Source organism: Hoplias malabaricus, chromosome 9 (genome assembly GCF_029633855.1).
Source record: "Hoplias malabaricus isolate fHopMal1 chromosome 9, fHopMal1.hap1, whole genome shotgun sequence".
Lineage (NCBI taxonomy): Eukaryota > Metazoa > Chordata > Actinopteri > Characiformes > Erythrinidae > Hoplias > Hoplias malabaricus.
The window spans coordinates 11,330,906-11,350,331 of record NC_089808.1 but is presented as its reverse complement, the minus strand read 5'-3'; the positions used below and the strand labels follow the sequence as shown (position 1 = coordinate 11,350,331).

Genomic DNA, 19,426 nt, shown 5'->3' with positions numbered 1-19,426 from the left:
TACATAAAAAACTCAAATTATTAACTTGTACTTGAAAACAGAAGCATGGAGAGAGAGAGAGAGAGAGAGAGAGAGAGAGAGAGAGAATTTGTTTAGTGCATAAAAACCCAGTGCAGAGTGCAGCTGCATGCTGTGTGGTTTTCACAGAGGAGTGAAGGGGCTGATAGTGGGTGAATGAGTGAATGAGATCCAGGTCAAATTTTATACTCTCCCCTCACTATGGGTTATACTTTAATACTTTTTACTATAAACAGATTTAGGACTGTTTCAATTTTCAATTAATATATATTTTAAATGGTTTCAACCACTCATTTTGACACAAAGCATTTTTACAAAATCTCAAACCTAGACACAAGTAAATAACAGAGTAAGAAAAGCTTCAGATCACATGGAAGAAACACTGAGAAGAATCATGACTCAAAAAGAAAGGCTGATTTAGAACATGAGGAAGTACTACTGAGATAAACCAATTGCCATTAGAGGTGCTTTTCCTCTTCTGGGCAACATAAATAAATAAGCATAATATTTAATAGGAGGGCGGCATGGTGGCGCAGCAGGTAGTGTCGCAGTCACACAGCTCCAGGGACCTGGAGGTTGTGGGTTAGATTCCCACTCTGGGTGACTGTCTGTGAGGAGTTGGTGTGTTCTCCCCGTGTCCGCGTGGGTTTCCTCCGGGTGCTCCGGTTTCCTCCCACAGTCCAAAAACACACGTTGGTAGGTGGATTGGTGACTCAAAAGTTTCCGTAGTTGTGAGTGTGTGAGTGAATGTGTGTGTGTGTCTGTGTTGCTCTGTGAAGGACTGGCGCCCCCTTCAGGGTGTATTCCCGCCTTGTGCCCAATGATTCCAGGTAGGCTCTGGACCCACCGAGACCCTGAATTGGATAAGCGGTTACAGATAATAAATGAATGAATGAATATTTAATAGAGGGTGAAATGGTGGTGCAGCAGGTAGTGTCTCAGTTACACAGCTCCAGGGACCTGGAGGTTGTGGGTTCAAGTCCTGCTCCAGGTGACTGTCCATGAGAATTTTGGTGTGTTCTTCCCGTGTCTGTGTGGGTTTCCTCCAGGTGCTCCGGTTTCCTCCCACGGTTCAAAAACACATGTTGGTAGGTGGATTGGTGACTCAAAAGTGTCCATAGGTGTAAGTGAATGTGTAAGTGTGTGTATGTCACCAAGTGAAATATTGGCGCCCTCTCCAGGGTGTGTTCCCACCTTGCCCTGTGATTCCTGGTGCTCTCCGGACCCACCACGACCCTGAATTGGATAATAGATAACAATTGGTTACAGATAATGAATGAATGCATAATAAAACAGAAGTTTTTAGAACATAAATGATCTATGCATATAAAAAAAAATTAGTCAAAATGAAAGTTTAGGGGGGTAATGAAATACTCTAAACACTAATTGTAGTAGTCTAAATAAAATAAACAAAACAGTACAGCAAGAATTTAATATATTCTCTCATCTATGATGTATAAATGATAGACACAAATATGAAGAGGCTTTACTGCATTATATTGCAGATCCTAGATGGCAGCAGGCAGGACGAGTTGCGATTTCGTGTCTTGCAGTGTTGACTGATACGAGTCACTGATTGATGTGGCATGAAGCGTTTTTTTTTTTTTTTAGAGGTTCTTCAGTGGAGCCGTTGATCAATACATGGACCCTCACAAACTATGTAAGTATCAAAAATGTTTCAAAACATTTTACTTTGAATACAATGAGTTCAGTGTATTTAATTAATACTTCAGTTGTTAAAAGTGAGTCATTATCATTTTAGAACCTTTATAGTTCAACCTTTATAAAGAATGGACAACTACATAACAGCTTTTTGCACTGTGGGTAGTGTTCCCCATTTTAGAGGACAAACTCCATAGCAACAGAACAAAACAATGGACCGGGCAAAGAGCAAGAGCTGGACAATTCCTTATAGCAGAGGTTCTCAAACTGTGGTACACGATACGTGAAGCAGCAGTTAATGGTACACCAAATGACCTTGAAATAATTACTGCTTAATTAAAGAATTAATGAATCACTGAAAATCTGAAATCTGTAATGTTCATGTGTAAACAACATAATGTTTCATGGTTTTCATAATTAAACTTTAATAAAATCTTGTTATTAATTATTCTAATGCTAACATTAACAACCAGTTTAAAATATTTATGTTCCTTTTTAAAGGCGTAGCCAATTATTTTCTGGTGAAACAAGAGTAAAAATGGCCTACTTCACCATATATTATATACTTCACTAATATAGAATAGAATATTTGAGTAAGATGCTTACTGAAATGAATGAACTTCTAGTCTGGTCACGTTATACCCTTTTGTTTTTGACTTGAATATAACCTTACCTTAATGTGTTTCCATTGTGAAATAGTTGTGTAGTAGTGGGAGAGCAGGGTTAACCAGGGAAGGTAGCTATTATGAGGGTTTGTCCATTAAAACACGGGGAGAAATAACCAGACAGGTAGATATAGGAAGTTGTTTTGTAGTAAATGTTGAACTGTGACAAATGGTACAGGTTTGGAATGAGACAATGGATAAGAAAGACAATATGGAGAATGAGGATATGGCTAAGGATGTGGATGGTTTTGTCTACAAACAAATAAATAAATAAATTAGTAGATAATACAAAATAAAACAACACATACAATGTTACAAACTAATATAGAACAGATGACACATACACATAGCAATAAAATACAAAGAATAAAGACACTTTCATAATTACACATCCAATGAAACATACAAACAGTCCTCAGTCCACATGACAATGCAAGAAATGACTGCCTGTACCCTTTTTAAACTATTATGCCCACTCATGAGTGACTGGCCTAATATAATTTTTTTCAGTTCAGTCATACCTCAATGGAATTTGTCCATCAGAAATTGGAATGAGACAAATAATCTTGCCTATAGGCCACATACCCCTTGGTTGTTGAGGATCCATTACAAGTGTCACTCACTGGGGTTCTGGACTCTGGACTGTTAATTGTTTCCATTTGTGCCTCAGTTGATGTTCTCTAATAAATTTGGACTAGAATTGATCTGCCAGAATCTGAGTCCGCTGCCACCACCACCTTTGAAAATGTTATTTGGTGCATATATTGCTTGTGGTTTTGAAGCATCCTGCCACCTCATGAGCAAGAATTTTGGGAGTAATGGAATCCATGTCAGAGACATCTGAAGATACACATCCCAACTTAACTTACACTTAAAATTCAAATTTCAAATTTCAAATTCAAAATGAGTGAATATTTCCAAAAAATCCAATCAAGGTCAAAGGTATTTCAGGTCACGTCGCCTCTCTGCACCTAACCTACAGTCAATTTCACCATCCCTCTTCCCATCACTCATGAACAAGAACCTGAGATACTTCAACTCCTTCACTTGGGGTAGGTTCTCATTCACTACCTGAAAGTAGCACGCCATCTGTTTCTGGGAGATAACTATGGCTTCAGACTTGGAGGTGTTTGGGTTAGGGAGTTCCTCCAAGTGCTCCTTCCAATGCCCAACAATACGCTCAGTCGAGTTTATAGTTTCATCATCCTTACTGAGCACAGCTTGGACAGTATTCCCCCTCCCCCTCCTGATCTGTCAGAATGTTATCCAGAACCTCTTTGAGGCCACCCGGAAGTCATTCTCTGTGGCCTTTCCAAACACCTCCCATGCTCTGGATTTTACTCCAGCAATTGCCACAGCTGCAGATTATTCGCCTGTCGGAAACCATCCACAGAATCGGAAGTTCCCTGAGCCAGCCAAGCCTGAAAAGCCTCTTTCTTCCGCTTAATATCTTCCCTCACCCCCGGTGTTCACCAACAGGTTCTTGGGTTGCCACCATAATAGGCACTGACAAGCTTTTGACCACATCTATATGCAGCTGCTTTCACAATGAAAGTCTGGAATAGGGTCCCTTCAGACTCCATTCCCCCTACCTCCTCCAGAACATGTGAGAAATTCTCTCGGAGGTGTGAGTTGAAGAGTCCTCTGCCAGGTCTGTCTGGCACCTTTCCCCACCATTGGATCCAACTCATCACCAGATGGTGATCGGTTGACAGCTCAGCCCCTCTATTTACTTGAGTGTCCAAAACATATGGCCTCAGATCAGAAGGCATGACCACAAAGTTGATCACTGACCTTTGGCCCAGGGTGCTCTGGTACCAAGTACACTTATGAGCAACCTTATGTTCAATCATGGTGTTCGTTATGGACAAACCATGACCAGCACAGACGTCCAATAACATCACACCACTCGGGTTCAGATCAGAGAGGCCGTTCCTCCCAATCACTTCTGTCCAGGTTTCCCATGTGAGCATCTAATTTCCCCAGCAAAACAAGTCAGTGCATGGAATCCTCTCTGGAACTCTACTCACTACCTCCAATAGGGCAGAATACTCTGAGTTGCTGTTTCATGCATATGCACACAACAGTCAAGGTTTTCCTCTCTGCATTGAGAGGAACTCCAACTGTGCAGCCACCCGCCGGGACTTGTGAGAATCCCCACACCCACCCAGCGCCCCTCACCCTGTGCAACTCCTGACTAGGAGTATTCTGTCTGGACACAAAATGACAGATAGCTAACAAATTCCAAGGATAAATAAGGTTACAAAAAAGGTCACTGCTAAAGAGGCTCGCTGTTCACAGAGCTCTGTGTCCAAGCACATTATTAGAGAGGCAAAGGGAAGGAAAAGATGTGGTAGAAAAACATTGTACAAGCAATAGGGATAACCACACCCTGGAGAGGATTGTGAAACAAAACCCATTCAAAAGTATGAGGGAGATTCATAAAGACAGGACTGCAGCTGGAGTCAGTGCTTCAAGAACCACCACGCACAGACGTATGCAAGACATTGGTTTCAGCTGTCGCATTCCTTGTGTCAAGCCACTCTTGAACAACAGACAGCATCAGAAGCATCTCACGTCCAAAAATGACTGGACTAGACTGTAAATCAAGGTCCCAGAGTCTGGAGGAAGAGAGGAGAAGCACAGAATCCACGTTGCTTGAGGTCCAGTGTAAAGTTTCCACAGTCAGTGATGGTTTGGGGTGCCATGTCATCTGCTGGTGTTGGTTCACTGTGTTTTCTGAGGTCTAAGGTCAAAGCAGCCATCCACCAGGAAGTTTAAGAGCACTTCATGCTTCCTGCTGCTGACCAACTTTATGGAGATGCAGATTTCATTTTCCAACAGGACTTGGCACCTGCACAAAGTGCCAAAACTACCAGTACCTGGTTTAAGGACCATGGTATCCTTGTTATTAATTGGCCAGCAAACTCACTTGACCATAACCCCATACAAAATCTATGGGGTATTGTGAAGAGGAAGATGAAATACGCCAGACCCAACAATGCAGAAGAGCTGAAGGCCACTATCAGAGCAACCTGGGCTCTCATAACACCTGAGTAGTGCCACAGACTGATCAACTCCATGCCACGCCGCATTGCTGCAGTAATTCAGGTAAAGGAGCCCCAAGTAAGTATTTAGTGTTGTACTTGCTCATACTTTTCATGTTCATACTTTTTAGTTGGCCAGCATTTCTAAAAATCCTTTTTTTGTATTGGTCTTAAGCAATATTCTACTTTTCTGAGATACTGAATTTGGGGTTTTCATTAGTTGTCAGTTATAATCATCAAATTAAAAGAAATAAACACTTGAAATATATCAGTCTGTGTGTAATGAATGAGTATAATATACACTTTTTCACTTTTAGAATGGAATTACTGAAATAAATCAACTTTTTCATTTCTAATTTTATGACCAGCACCTGTAGTGCAGTTCATCCAGGAAGGCACATCAATGCGAGCTGTGGCAAAAAAGTTTGCTGTGTCTGTCAGGACAGTGTCCAGAGCTTTGCATGTGTTTTGAGTTAATTAGCTGATTAGAGTGTGGCACCAGGTGTTTTCAATATTGAACCATTTCACAATATTCTAATTTTCTGAGATACTGAATTTGGAGTTGTCATTAGTTGTCATTTATAATCATCAAATTAAAAGAAGAAAACACTTGAAATATATCGGTCTGTGTGTAATGAATTATTATAATTTACAAGTTTCACTTTTTGAATGGAATTACTGAAATAAATCATCTTTTTCATGATTTTCTAATTTTATGACCAGCACCTGTATAACGTCACACATGAAGACTTGCAAGGACTGTGCTTCCATAGTTCAAGTTTAAGTGTATAAGGCAAGTTTATTTATAAACAACTTGGGCAGTCATGCTGGAGATACAACCAATAAAGTAAAACGTAGCTCATGAAAAACATTTTATGTTTCATTTAAATTTGTTCAATTCAGCAAAGAATTTAACCTAGAACATTGTACATATATATGTATGCATAACCTAGTGTCATTAAATGCTACTTCAATTCCATTTGTTCATTCATTGTCTGCAACCACTTATCTAGTTCAGGGACAAGGTACTACTTCAATTCATCTTTCCTATTTTTTAATAATAATTATTATTATTATTTTTTGCAGTGAGCTTAAACATTCAAAGAATATCAATGCTACATTATAAATAAATTATATAATATAATATAATAATATAATATAATAAAATTTTTATTAGAGAAAAGGAAACATACATGTTGACATATTGTTTTGCGTCAGTTTCATTCATTCTACAATTGAACATAAAGCAATTTAAATGAAATTGAAATTAAAATATAATCATATTTTTCCATATATGCAGTATCCATAATTGATTCCATAAAAAGAAATAAACTTTAATAACTGTTCAATAGACAAAGTTTATATAGCTGAAGGTCATTGTAACATTTATCAGTTCAATTTTCTGATCTTTTGAGACTAAATACAAAAATAGGAATTTGGGTATAAACCTTAATTTTTCCTAAACCCACAGCTAATATCATATTTGTATGTTTCAAATGCCGATATTAGACAAAGACCCACTAAGCAGCAGTGTCAGCATTTACAGCATTTGATTTTAAGTATTAATAAAAGGATTATCAGGAACTAAACCCATGACCACAAAAACACACAAAAATCAAACAAACAACAACAACAAAATCCAATGAAACCACATTTCTTTGTCCAACTTTCTATTTTGGGTTTAGGGCTCATAGGCCTGATAAATTTTACATGGACCTACGGTTAGACAATGAAACTGAAACACCTGTCATTTTAGTGTGGGAGGTTTCATGGTTAAATTGGACCAGCCTGGTGGCCAATCTAAGACCAATCTAAGTAAGACCATGTGCATCCAATAGTTCAAATATTGTATCCTGAAGGCGGTGCTGTGTATCAGGATGACAATGCACCAATACACACAGCAAGACTGGTGAAAGATTGGTTTGATGAACATGAAAGTGAAGTTGAACATCTCCCATGGCCTGCACAGTCACCAGATCTAAATATTATTGAGCCACTTTGGGGTGTTTTGGAGGAGCAAGTCAGGAAACGTTTTCCTCCACCAGCATCACGCAGTGACCTGGCCACTATCCTGCAAGAAGAATGGCTTAAAATTCCTCTGACCACTGTGCAGGACTTGTATATGTCATTCCCAAGATGAATTGATTCTGTATTGGCCGCAAAGGAGGCCCTACACCATACTAATAAATTATTGTGGTCTAAAACCATGTGTTTCAGTTTCACTGTCCAATGCCTGTATGACTCATAGTTAACTTTTTACCTGATATTTTCCAACCTGAAATATTATACATTATAGTATAATGACAACATAAGCTTTATTTCTTTATTAAAACACAGAATATTCAATATAATCATGAAAATGTTTTAAAAGTGCAGAACATAAGCTTCCCATAAATGAAGATAGGATTTTTCCAACAAGTTAATTTTATGATTAATATTCAAACAATCTACAACAACATTTAATCAATTTCCAAAATACTTTTCATCAAGTTTCTTCATGACCCACTGCACCCAATCACTGCCAGGGTCTACACAGACATTTGCATTCTTCTTGGTGATAAAACTAGAAGAAAAAACATTTACAGTTAAACTGCAATTAATAAAACATATACGATGATAATCCAATTAAATATGATTGTAGCTACTTCTGTGATATAAAAGCATTTAAGTGCAAACTTACATCACTCCAGCTTTTGGGCATTCCCTTTTTGTAACTGTGTACATCTTAAAGACACGCAATGGGATCCGTTTGTTATAGAAACTGAAACAGCATACATCAGGAGTATTTTGATCTGTATAAAAATAATAATTTTCATTATTATCAACATAATTCTATAATTCTCTAATTCTACTTTTCATTCCTTCACTTTCTGTAACTGCTTTGTCCTGTTCAGAGTTGAAATGTGTCAGGAGCCCTCCTGGAAACACTGGGTGCTAAGCATCCATCCATCCATCCATTATCTGTAACCGCTTATCCAACTTAGGGTCGCGGGGGGTCCAGAGCCTACCTGGAATCATTGGGCGCAAGGCGGGAATACACCCTAGAGGGGACGCCGGTCCTTCACAGGGCAACACAGACACACACACATTCACACCTACGGACACTTTCGAGTCGCCAATCCACCTGCAACGTGTGTTTTTGGACTGTGGGAGGAAACCGGAGCACCCGGAGGAAACCCACGCGGACACGGGGAGAACACACCAACTCCTCACAGACAGTCCCCCGGAGCGGGAATCGAACCCACAACCTCCAGGTCCCTGGAGCTGTGTGACTGCGACACTACCTGCTGCACCACCGTGCCGCCCTGGTGCTAAGCATGAATAAGACTAATAAGAGAAAACCCTGCACTGACCCAGATATTGCTAGGATTAGGTTTAATGTAAACAATTCTGAAAATAACTGTTTTTAACAGCTATGTCAGTAAACATAAAATTAAAAACTGGGGCCTAGAATTAAATCTTGGGGCACAGCACAAGAAATTGCACAGAGTTAAAAAGTCTAATATAAGTGCCCAGTGCCACAAAATAGTACTGACACTTAAGTAGGATTTGAACATTTCTAACACCACACTCAAATCCAGAAAAATAATTATCTCTATTCCTCAGATTATTTAAACATTTTAAAGATATTTATGTCACATTTAACAATGTAAGGTTTCAATAAACAAAATATATTATGTTGATAAATGTGTTTGACTTACAATTAGCAGTTTAACAGATTTGACTTCCTAATCTTTTTTGTTTAAAACAGTATTTATAAGAATTAGCTCAATTAGTCCATTAGTTAATTATTAGATTAGATTGTATTCGACTTTATTGTCATTACACATGTACAAGAACAAGGCAACGAAATGTAGTTTAGCATTTAACCAAAGTGCAGTAAGCAGTAAGAGCAGAATGTACATATATACAAAAAATAATAATTAATCATCATATACTTCATGGAAAAAAGGACCGTTAGGTTAAGCTTACTTTGTCCCACCACACAGGACTGAAAGCACACGATGATGATCAGACCCAGGAGGAGAGAATGACAACAAACACTCATGACAATGGCTCCAGGTGCTGCAAATGATGATCAACAATAAGAATAGAGCTTTAATGAAACAAATCTTCCTCTTTGTTTTTATAGGCAGATAAAGTGGGTGGGATGAGGTTTGTGTGAAAAAAAGTCATTTCCACAGGAAGCTCATTTTGACCACCTCAAACCTCAAATAATGTATCTGTCACATATAAGTAATTTTCAGAAATGGCTGAAATAATTCTAAATATTCTTTTAGAATTGTTAGAATGTTATTTATTTTATTATAATAATAAAATGTACATAGTATTTTAAGAAGGCTTATTCTGTTTGCCTAATTTAAGCAGTCACAATTATGCACATTTTTTATTTCTGTATATAAAGAATGAAATTAAGTAAAAATCTCAGGAGGAACTGCACATAAGCCTAAAGACATGATGCTCAATGAAAAGCATGTGCTAGAAGGGCATAAATCTCTAACTTATGGAGCCCCGTATGGAGCTCTCAGGAGGAACTGCACATAAGCCTAAAGACATGATGCTCATCGAAAAGCATGTGCTAGAAGGGCATAAATCTCTGACTTATGGAGCCCCATATGGAGCTCTCTGTGTTTTCTGGAGTGATGGGGCTCCATTCTGTACCCTAACCTTCCATTCCATCACTCAGTACCCAGCCTCACTATTTACCCCATAGTTGAATGGCATGTTTGCATACAATGTTCCAACATCTAGACATCCTACACCCAGAATAGAGGATATACCTTGTGTACCTATGTGTTAATATTCTGAATATCAGAGGTTTTGGAAGTCCACAAATTTGGCTATATAGTGTATGTTGTTAGGAGTGGGCTTTACACAAATTAAAATATCACTGCTTTGTTATGAGCTGTTATTATTTGAATATCTCATGATACAACCCCACTCCCTGGATCGGGGCCTTGTTCTGGCAGAAAGACTTCTGTGGTCTCATGACCTCCAGGGCTATGTCGTTGGGAGCTATTAGCAAAGGGGCCCCTGGTGTCATGGAGCTTGGCGGCAGAAACTGGTTCTTGGCACGTGGAATGTAACCTCACTGGGGGGGAAAGAGCCAGAGCTGGTGTGTGAGGTTGAGGGTTACCAATCAGTTATAGTTGGGCTCAACTCTACACACAGTGTGGGCTCTGGAACCAAACACCTCAAAAGGGGTTGGTTTCTCTCCTACTCAGGAGTAGCACAAAGTTAGAGGCATCGGGCGGGTGTGGGGACACTCACAAGTCCCCAGCTGGCGGCTGTACATTTGGAATTTGTCTCAGTAAACAAGTCGCCTCAATGCGGCTTCGGCTTTCTGAGAGGAAAACTTTGACTGTTGTGGGTGTATGCTCCGAACAGCAGCTCCGAGTATAATGGAGTCTGAATGGACCCTGTTCCAGACTTCCATTGTGGAAGCAGCTGCATATAGCTGTGGTCAAAAGCTTGTCAGTGCCTTGGGTGGCAACCCAAGAACCCATTGGAGGACACTGGGGGTGAGGGAAGCTATTAAGTGGAAGAAGGAGGCTTTTCGGGCTTGGCTGGCTCAGGGTACTTCTGATTCTGCGGATGGTTACCGGCATGTGAAAACATCTGCAGCTGTGGCAGTTGCTGAAGGAAAATCCAGAGAATGGGAGCATGGAGAGGCCACAGAGAATGACTTCTGGGCAGCCTCAGAGAGATTCTGGAAAACACTCTGACAGCTCAGGAGGGGGAGGGGGGATACTGTCCAAGCTCTGGTTGGGCATTAGAAGCATTTTGAATTCCCTAACTAAAGAGACATGCCTCCTGTGCAGGAGGTAGGGCCAGAAGCATCTGGGGTGTCAGACTCCATTTCCTTGGCTAAAGTCACTGAGGTGGTGAAAAAGCTTTGCAGTGGCAAAGACCCAGAAGTGGATGAGAGTTGCCCAGATTTAGTGAAAGCCCTCAATACGGTGGGGCTGTCGTGGATGACACGCCTCTACAATATTGCCTGGACCTCGGGGACAGTGCCTTTGGATTGGCAAACAGGGGTGGTGGTTCCTATTTAAAAAAAAAAAAAAAGGTGCTGAAAAGGAGAATCCATCCGACAGTTGAATCTAGGATTTTGGAGGAACAATGCCAATTTTTTCCTGGCTGTGGCACTATGGACCAACTCTACTTTTTACAGATGACTGAGGGGGCCTGGGAATTTGCTACTCCACTCTACACATGCTTTGTGGATTTGGAGAAGGCCTATGGCCGTATTCCCTGAGTGATTCTGTGGGAGGAGCTTTGTGAGTTTGTGGTGCCAGGGTCACTCCGACCATGAACAGTATGGTCCTTGTACTCTTGAGTTTGAGTTGTGTTTGCATCCTCTGCAGTAAGTAAAACTTGTTCAATGTGGGCGTTGGGGTCTGTCAGGGCTGTGCCTTGTCTCCACTTCTGTACCTGATGTCCATGGACAGGGTGGTGAGGTGTAGCTTGGGACAGTAAGGCTTCCATTAAGGGGCTCAAGAGGTGGCATCTCTGCTGCTTGTGCAGGCCTCTAGCGTTCACTTGAGCAGTTTGCCACCAAGTGTGAAGTGGTTGGTATGCGGATCAGCACCTCCAAGTCTGAGGCCATGGTTATCACCGAGAAACAGATGGCATTCTCCCTTCAGGTAGGGGGTGAGAACCTACCCCAAGTGAAGGAGTTGAAGTATCTCGGGTTCTTGTTTACGAGTGATGGGAAGAGGGATTGTGAGATTGACCATAGGTTAGGTGCATCATGGTGAAGAGAGATCTGAGCCATAAAGCAAAGCTCTCAATTTACCGGTCAGTTTACATACTCACTTTCACCTTTGGTCATGAACTCTGGGTAATGACAGAGAGAACGAGATTGCGCATACAAGCGGCTGAAATGAGCTTTCTCCAACGGGTTGCTGGGCATACTCTCCGTGATTGGGTGAGGAGCTCAGTGATTAGGGAGGAGCTTGGAGTAGTAGTCGCTGCACTTTTGCGTTGAGAGGAGTCAGTTGAGGTGGTTCGGGTATCTGGTAAGGATGCCTTCCGCTGGAGGTATATCAGGCACATCCAACTGGAAGGAGGCCCCGGGGTAGACCCAGGACACGCTGGACGGATTATATCTCCTGGCTTGGAAACGCCTGGGGATCCCTCAAGAGGAGCTGGTGGAAGTTGAGGGGGACAGAGATGTCTGGGCTTCTTTGCTCTCCCTGTTGCCACCTCAATCCTGAAATGGATAAGCAGAAAAGATGAAGATGATGATACAACCCCAGGACCAAAAGAAAGGGAAGCAGTGTAAATTGTCAAAAGTCAAGAGAGTTTTTATTGTCAATTCTGCATATGTACAAGACATACAAAGGATTGAATTTACGTTACTCTCCTCTCCAAGATGCAGTAACATTTACCAAAAAATTTACTAAATTCAACTAAGCTAAGTATATAAATATATGAAAGTGAACAAACAGAAGACAAGTGCAGGACAACAGAAGACAAGTGAAGGACATACGATACCAGCAGCTCACTGATAGACATACATGAGGCAATGGGACACTGACTGAAGACAATAACCTGATTTGGAGGTAGGATAATGGATGTACAAGGCAGTGTAAACAGTAGTGCAAAATAATCATAATAGGAGGAGGTAGGATACTGGATATACAGGGCAGAGTAAACAGTAGTGCAAAATAATCATGATAGGAGGAGGTAGGACACTGGATGTACAAGGCAGAGTAGACAATAGTGCAAGATAATTGCATAACAACTAAATAAAGTGAACAAGTGCATACCTATTGAAAAAGTCACAGTTAGGTCTGATGGGGAGCTTAAGTGACAGTACCAATGTAAACAGACCCGGTGTCAACAGTAGTGCAAATACAGGGATATGAAGCGTGGAGGCTGGTTAAAGTGATTGAGTGCCTGCCTGATTTTCAAAGTCACAGTTGGGTATTGGTGGTAATTGATGAGGTTGCTGAGTAGTGTGTGTGGGGGGCAGAAGTGGGAGGGGGGGGGAGCAGGGAGAGAGTTCAGCATTCTCATAGCCTGATGGATGGAGCTATCCCTCAGTCTGCTGGTCCTAGCCCTGAGACTACACTGTCTCCACCCTGATGGCAGCAGGCTGAAGAAGCTGTGTAGCGGGTGGGTGGGATCACCTGTCAAGCAGAGGGCTTTTCGTAGGAGACGGGAGCTGAATAAGTCCTGAAGGCAGGGGAGAGAGGTACCAATGATTTTCTCAGCAGTTCTCACAATACGCTGGATGGTTCTGAGGCAGAATGCTGTGTAGGCCCCGTACCACGCAGTGAAACAGCTAGTCAGGATACTCTCGATGGCCCCACTGTAGAAGGTGATCATGATGGGGTGGGAGCTCTTCTTAGCTTGCGGAGAAAGTAGAGCTGTTGGTGAGCCTTCTTGGCCAGTGATGCTGTGTTGATGGTCCTCTGTGACGTGCACACAGGAATGTGGTGCTGCTCATCCTCTCCACAGCAGCCCCATTGATGGATAGAGGGGCATGTTGTGTGTGGTTTCTCATGAAGTCCACAACAATCTCCTTGGTCTTCTCAGTGTTCAGAGAGAGATGGTTGTGTTTGCACCAAGACGCCAGCCGGCTCACCTCGCTCCTGTAGTGTGACTCATTGTCCTGTAGTTCATCTGGATATTCAGGAGTTTCAGGAGTTTAATATTGTAAATAATTTTCTCAATTTTCTAGAAAAAATGTTAACTCATTTAGAACTTGATGGCAGTACCATATGTCAAAAAAGTAAGGACAAGGCCATGTCTACCTTGTCTTCCTTCATATTTTATTTAATAGCAGTCTGTAAACCTCTGGGAAGATCAATTACTGGAGTTCTTGGAGAGGAATGTCGTCCCATTCTTATCTGATGTAGGATTCTAGTTGCTCAACAGTCATAGGTCTTTAGATTTTTTTTCACGATGCATCAAATGTTTTCAGTTGGTGAAAGGTGTGGACTGTCCCGTTGTTTCCCAAAAGAATTTCAGATTTTAATTTGCTGGACCTCAAAACAATTTTCAAATTTGCCTCAATACATTTTAAATGAGCTTTGTCCCAGAGAAAATAGCAGAATTTCTGGATTGTGTTGATGTTTGTGTTCTTCTTTACGTGATACATTTTTAATTTGCTTTTGTGGATTACACAACGAACTGTGTTCTCAGACAATAATTTCCATTTTTTTAATAGTGAGAGACTCTGCTTCTCTCAAATGCTTTTTATAACCAGTCATGTGAATTAGTTGCCAATTGCTCCTTGAGATGTTTTTTATAAGTATCATTTACTTTTCCAACCTTTTTGTGACCCTGTTCAAATGTTTTTTGGTATTTGTTGCTGACATCAGGTTCTAAGTTAGCTAATATTTTTTATGACTTGGAAAAATGTTTCACTTTCAACATCTGATATTTGTTCTCTGTTATGAATAAAATATGGGTCTGTGAGATGAGTCAATCTGTTATGAATTGCCCTGTCTAGTGTGTTCCTGCTCTGTCTGTGTCTCATTGTTTCCTTTGTTGGTCATGTGCATAGAAGCATGTGGCTCTTTGTTTTGTTTTGTTTTTTGTTTTGTTCCTGTCTCCCTCGTCTCAGCCTTAGTCCCACCCTCTCAAGGTGCCTCCTTTGTAGTCCTGCCCCCTCGTTATCTGTCCCAGGTGTTCCTTGTTAGTAGTGTGTATTTAAGTTAGGGTGGCCATATCTGAGTTTTCAAAAACAGATGACACAAGGGGCAGGTTGGCAGCACAAATGCTTCAATAACCATGCAACTATGCTGCTGAAATTTAATACATAAATAAATACTCGTTAAGAAGATAAAAACCAAATGCCTTTTTGGACAGATTCAATTCCATTCAACATTTGGCCATAAGCAAAAATAATAAAATAATATTTTTGTCATTTCTTGTTACTACATTTCTTTCTTATTTCATGTTAGTAAAAGCAAGCACCACATTTTATCAACCAGAAGTAATACAGACTTGATAAATGTCTGTATGCCTAGCATCGCTAGGATCCAGACATTTATGTAAAAATACTTATATTTCATATTTTATATGGTCTGGCTGATAAAACGTGCTGTGTGATAGCTAAAATGCAGTCCCCTGTTCCGGATTTAATGTGTTGGCCTGTTTTCTTCTAAAGTTAATGTTAAACAGAAAAACTGCACAGATGTAACTGGATTAACTCGCCAGAAAGTCAATAATGGTCAGGTGTGTTTGTGACGTTATAGGGACAGAAGTGACGACTTTCAGTATTTTTAAAATATAGAGCAGAAAGTGAAAGGCTCATGTGACACAGAAACGCTTCCAAATACGAAGAAAAGACTATGATACATTACCTTAACAACTTTAAACACATTTCTGTTCGAGGCTCCAGTAACCACTGTGATGTGGAGCGGAGCTCGGCTGAAGGTGATGTAAGCACAAGAAGGTATGCACGACGAAGTGTGTCCCATTTCTGCTCTGGGCTCCGACCCCTTGAACACTTGATCCTGGCGTGCCCCTTTTGCTCACCTAAAACAACATCATCATACGTCATACTTCCCTCTCTTTTTAATTTTAGTATTTCCCTATCTCTCTATAGTCTGAGTAATTCTCTATCGATCTATGTATCTCAGTCTAGGTCTCTTTGTATCTGTATCTCAGTCTAGGTCTCTCTGTATCTGTCTCCTAGTGTAGGTCTCTTTGTATCTGTCTTCCAGTCTAGGTTTCTTTGTATCTGTCTCCCAGTCTAGGTCTCTTTGTATCTGTCTCCCAGTCTAGGTCTCTTTGTATCTGTCTCCCAGTCTAGGTCTCAGGATCTCTGTTAATGTATCTCTGTTAAATTTGTCAGTTCATTATCTTGGTTTTAAATAAAGTGCTCTGTTAGAACATTTGCATTCGCTTCCCTCAGTCCACCCAGTCCTGACATAATGTCCACCCTACATAGGCACGCAGCTAGCACAGCCAACTCTTTAGAGGTTACGGGAGGTTTTTAAAGGCTAGGTGAACTCCAAACGTCCATAGTCGAGTCTAGGGCTTCAAAGGGACAGCACTGTGTTTCTGTAGGACGTTTTGGATTGGCACCTGCTCAGCAGGTTGGTGAGTTAGGTGCCAGCTCCAGTTTAAAGCGGAGATCCAAGAAGTCCAAACTGCAAAAGAGTCCCGTTCAGAGCCCAGAGATCTGTCCTGCTCAGAGCCCTGAGTTCTGTCCAGCTCCCATGCCCCAGTCTTCAGTTCCTATGGATGCTAGAAAAGCATGCCAGCTTGCCCTCCTTTACAGACAACCACTAGGGAACTGGTAGGCTCTATCAGGCATACCATTCCTTTGATGATTGCCTTTTAAGAGGAGGCTCTCCAAAGTTTATATTTAAACTGCTTCTGAGGGCACCTCAGTAGGGTTTTCAGTCCCAGTGCAGGCTGCTCCAGAGGATCCAGAGACCGAGGCTGCTTTAGAGGATCCAGAGCCCCAGGCTGCTCACAAGGCCACCTCTTCCTGCGCCGGCGGTGTCTCCCACCGCTTCTGCTCCTGTGACTCAGTCCAGCTGGTCCTGACACAATCTTGCATTCAGTTTTTATTTAGATTTATGTACATATTACCCAGAGTCCCAATGAATTTTGGGATTGTATCTAAAATTGTTACTAATGTTTTGTAGTTCTTTACCCAAACATATTTTTTCAGACCCATTTTATTTTCACAGCAGTCTCTGGATTTAAATCGCAAAGGTTCAAAAACATGTTCTGACACATAATTCCTCACAGGGTTTTAAATGATTTCTGAGGGCTGCTAAAACTTAAATTGAGAAAATTATTCCACCACCTGCCAATAAACTGACTTGGAGCCGAACAGCTGAATGTCATGGCCACTTCACGTGATTTGAACAAACACTGTTGTTATATAGGACAATATTTTCAACTAGATTTTTTCCCCTACTAGCTTAACAACATTTGCATGAGATTTCCAATAGTAGTTTGAAATCTTGCAGACTTTTAATACAAGTTAATATAAGACCACCAAGTTTAATTTGGCCAAATGGGTTAAAAAATATACAAAAAAGTGTAAAACTTCACTGGACTGTGTCAGTATGCACTGCATCAAATGTTATATAAAGTAGACATCATCAAGTAGTTCAAATATGTTAGCTAAAAAAATGAGGATAGCTGTCCGCCACTCTGGGTGTGTATTAACTGCACCTAATGCATGAGTTCACAGTCATTAATATGTTAAATGAGGAAGAGACATATCATTAGATGTTTTACAACAACCAAAAATGCTTTTTTTTGTCTTTTGTCCTTGATTAAGGCCCAAACTATTTATGGTTCAGAAAAATTTGAATTAACAATCTTACCTCACTCATTGAACAAAATAATAATAATAATAATCAACTGAAACCTGTGAATAAAGGTAAAAGCCTATCAGACATGATCTACAAAATTTAAAGACGACTTTGAGGACACAGTTGTGACAAATGCATATCTTCTAAACAAATTTGACCATACTCTTCTGTCTACAAAGAAAGACTCATACTAGTGTATTCCCCTCAATTGTGTTTATTTGTGCTTGGCTCCCACTGTGCCACTTGTACTGGCTATATTTAGTAATATACAAAGTAAAAATACAAATTTGTAAAAAAAAAAAAAAAAGAAAAAAGAAAAAAAAGTAAAAATATGTAATATTAAAAGTTATAGTTTAAAAACATGAACAAAACACTGTTTTCTGTTCAAAAATGTTTTTATTGAAAAATAATGCAATATAACTTATTTGAAATATAACAAAAAGCAACATTTATTTTGTGTGAGCTTATTTAGAAAATGCCAGGTTTATCCAGAGAAAATAAAATAGTTTAACCCTCTAGAAAGAGTCATATTTCTATATGACGTATGAAAATTTTAGTTATGAAAAGTGTATTTTGTTAAGATAATGAAAGCTGATTTCACAGTAATAGAGAGAGAGGATTTAATCACTGGTTGACCCTTCCAAAACTCGAAGATCAATCTGGTCTATGGCCCGCTTTACCCACTTGAAGTTGGGGTCCACACAGATCCGAAGGCCTTTATTGGTGATAAACCTGAAGAATAAACAAGATTAATGTTAATGTAAACTGAATAAATTGACATTGGTTCCACTTTTCATTACAGCAGGGATTTCTTTGGGACTGAAAATTTCAAATGATGCAAAGTCACTATGGGACCATACACAATTTAGTTTTTTATAGTTTTTTTATATATGAATAGTCAATGTAAGAGGGTGAAAACTTACACAACTCCTGCTTTTGGACACTCAAATCTTGTTTCTTCATATACTGAGATGGATTTAATGGGAATTGGTTTGTTGTAGAACTTAAAGCAGCATTCCTCTGGTGATTTTCCACCTGCTTGGCGAAAAACATATTATTATAGAATGTATTATATACTAATCAGAAGCTAAATAATTTGAAAATATCTTTATGTTTTTAAAGTGTATCTAAATACATAAATTAAACAAACATGGGAGAAAATGTTCCAGGTTTTGATTCACCAGTGCAATTAAAAATGAACCAATTTGAGAAACTTTGCCTTTACACTTTTTACAACTGGGCATATGAAATAGGCATTCAGTCAGAGTGCACCTTTAAAAATGGTCCTTCAAGGGTTCTTTAGTAAAGTAAATTGTTCTGTATAGAACAATGAACACACAAGCACAATTATAAATGCATGAATTGCCTTTGTCTGATTACATGTACAAAAAAAATTACTTGAAAAAGAAGAGTCAAAGAACACTTTATGTTATGAGATGTCTATAGACCAGACAAAAGCACTCAGGCCCAAACACATTAGTGCCAGGTAATGGACAATGTTACAAGAAAGAACACAAAATGTCATAAATACCGTATAAAAGAGCAATTATCTGAAAAGTACATATATCTCTTACTCTGGCCAGCTGTGTATGACTGCAGACAGATGAGCACCAGTGAACCCAGCAGAAATGCACAGTAAAACTTTGGCATGGCTGCAGACTGTACTCGTCAGGTGATGGAGATCAAAAATGGTATGATGAGAGATGGTGGATGATGGAGATTACATAAGATGTGA

General features: G+C 40.0%; 1 protein-coding gene across 2 annotated transcripts; it reads right to left on the bottom strand.

Annotated features, from left to right (window-relative positions):
- Window positions 1-17,929: 17,929 nt before the first annotated feature.
- Window positions 17,930-19,426, bottom strand: LOC136707809 (C-C motif chemokine 4 homolog). Of its 2 annotated transcripts, none has more exons than XM_066682069.1 (3): window positions 19,266-19,426; window positions 18,615-18,729; window positions 17,930-18,423 (listed from the first exon to the last, which is right to left on the bottom strand). In XM_066682069.1, exons 1-3 carry the CDS (start codon window positions 19,339-19,341, stop codon window positions 18,312-18,314), a joined length of 303 nt encoding a protein of 100 aa, XP_066538166.1. In that variant the 5' UTR covers window positions 19,342-19,426; the 3' UTR covers window positions 17,930-18,311. The 2 variants fall into 2 exon arrangements, with proteins under 2 accessions (XP_066538166.1, XP_066538167.1); XM_066682070.1 differs by having other exon boundaries at window positions 17,975-18,423; window positions 18,615-18,726; window positions 19,266-19,423.

Excerpts from the sequence above, each read along its gene's own strand:
- LOC136707809 (XM_066682069.1), bottom strand. The coding sequence starts at position 19,341 with ATGCCAAAGTTTTACTGTGCATTTCTGCTGGGTTCACTGGTGCTCATC. Across the intron at positions 18,730-19,265 it reads GTCATACACAGCTGGCCAGA|CAGGTGGAAAATCACCAGAG; the intron begins GTAAGAGATATA and ends TTTTTCGCCAAG. Across the intron at positions 18,424-18,614 it reads TGTCCAAAAGCAGGAGTTGT|GTTTATCACCAATAAAGGCC; the intron begins GTAAGTTTTCAC and ends TTTATTCTTCAG.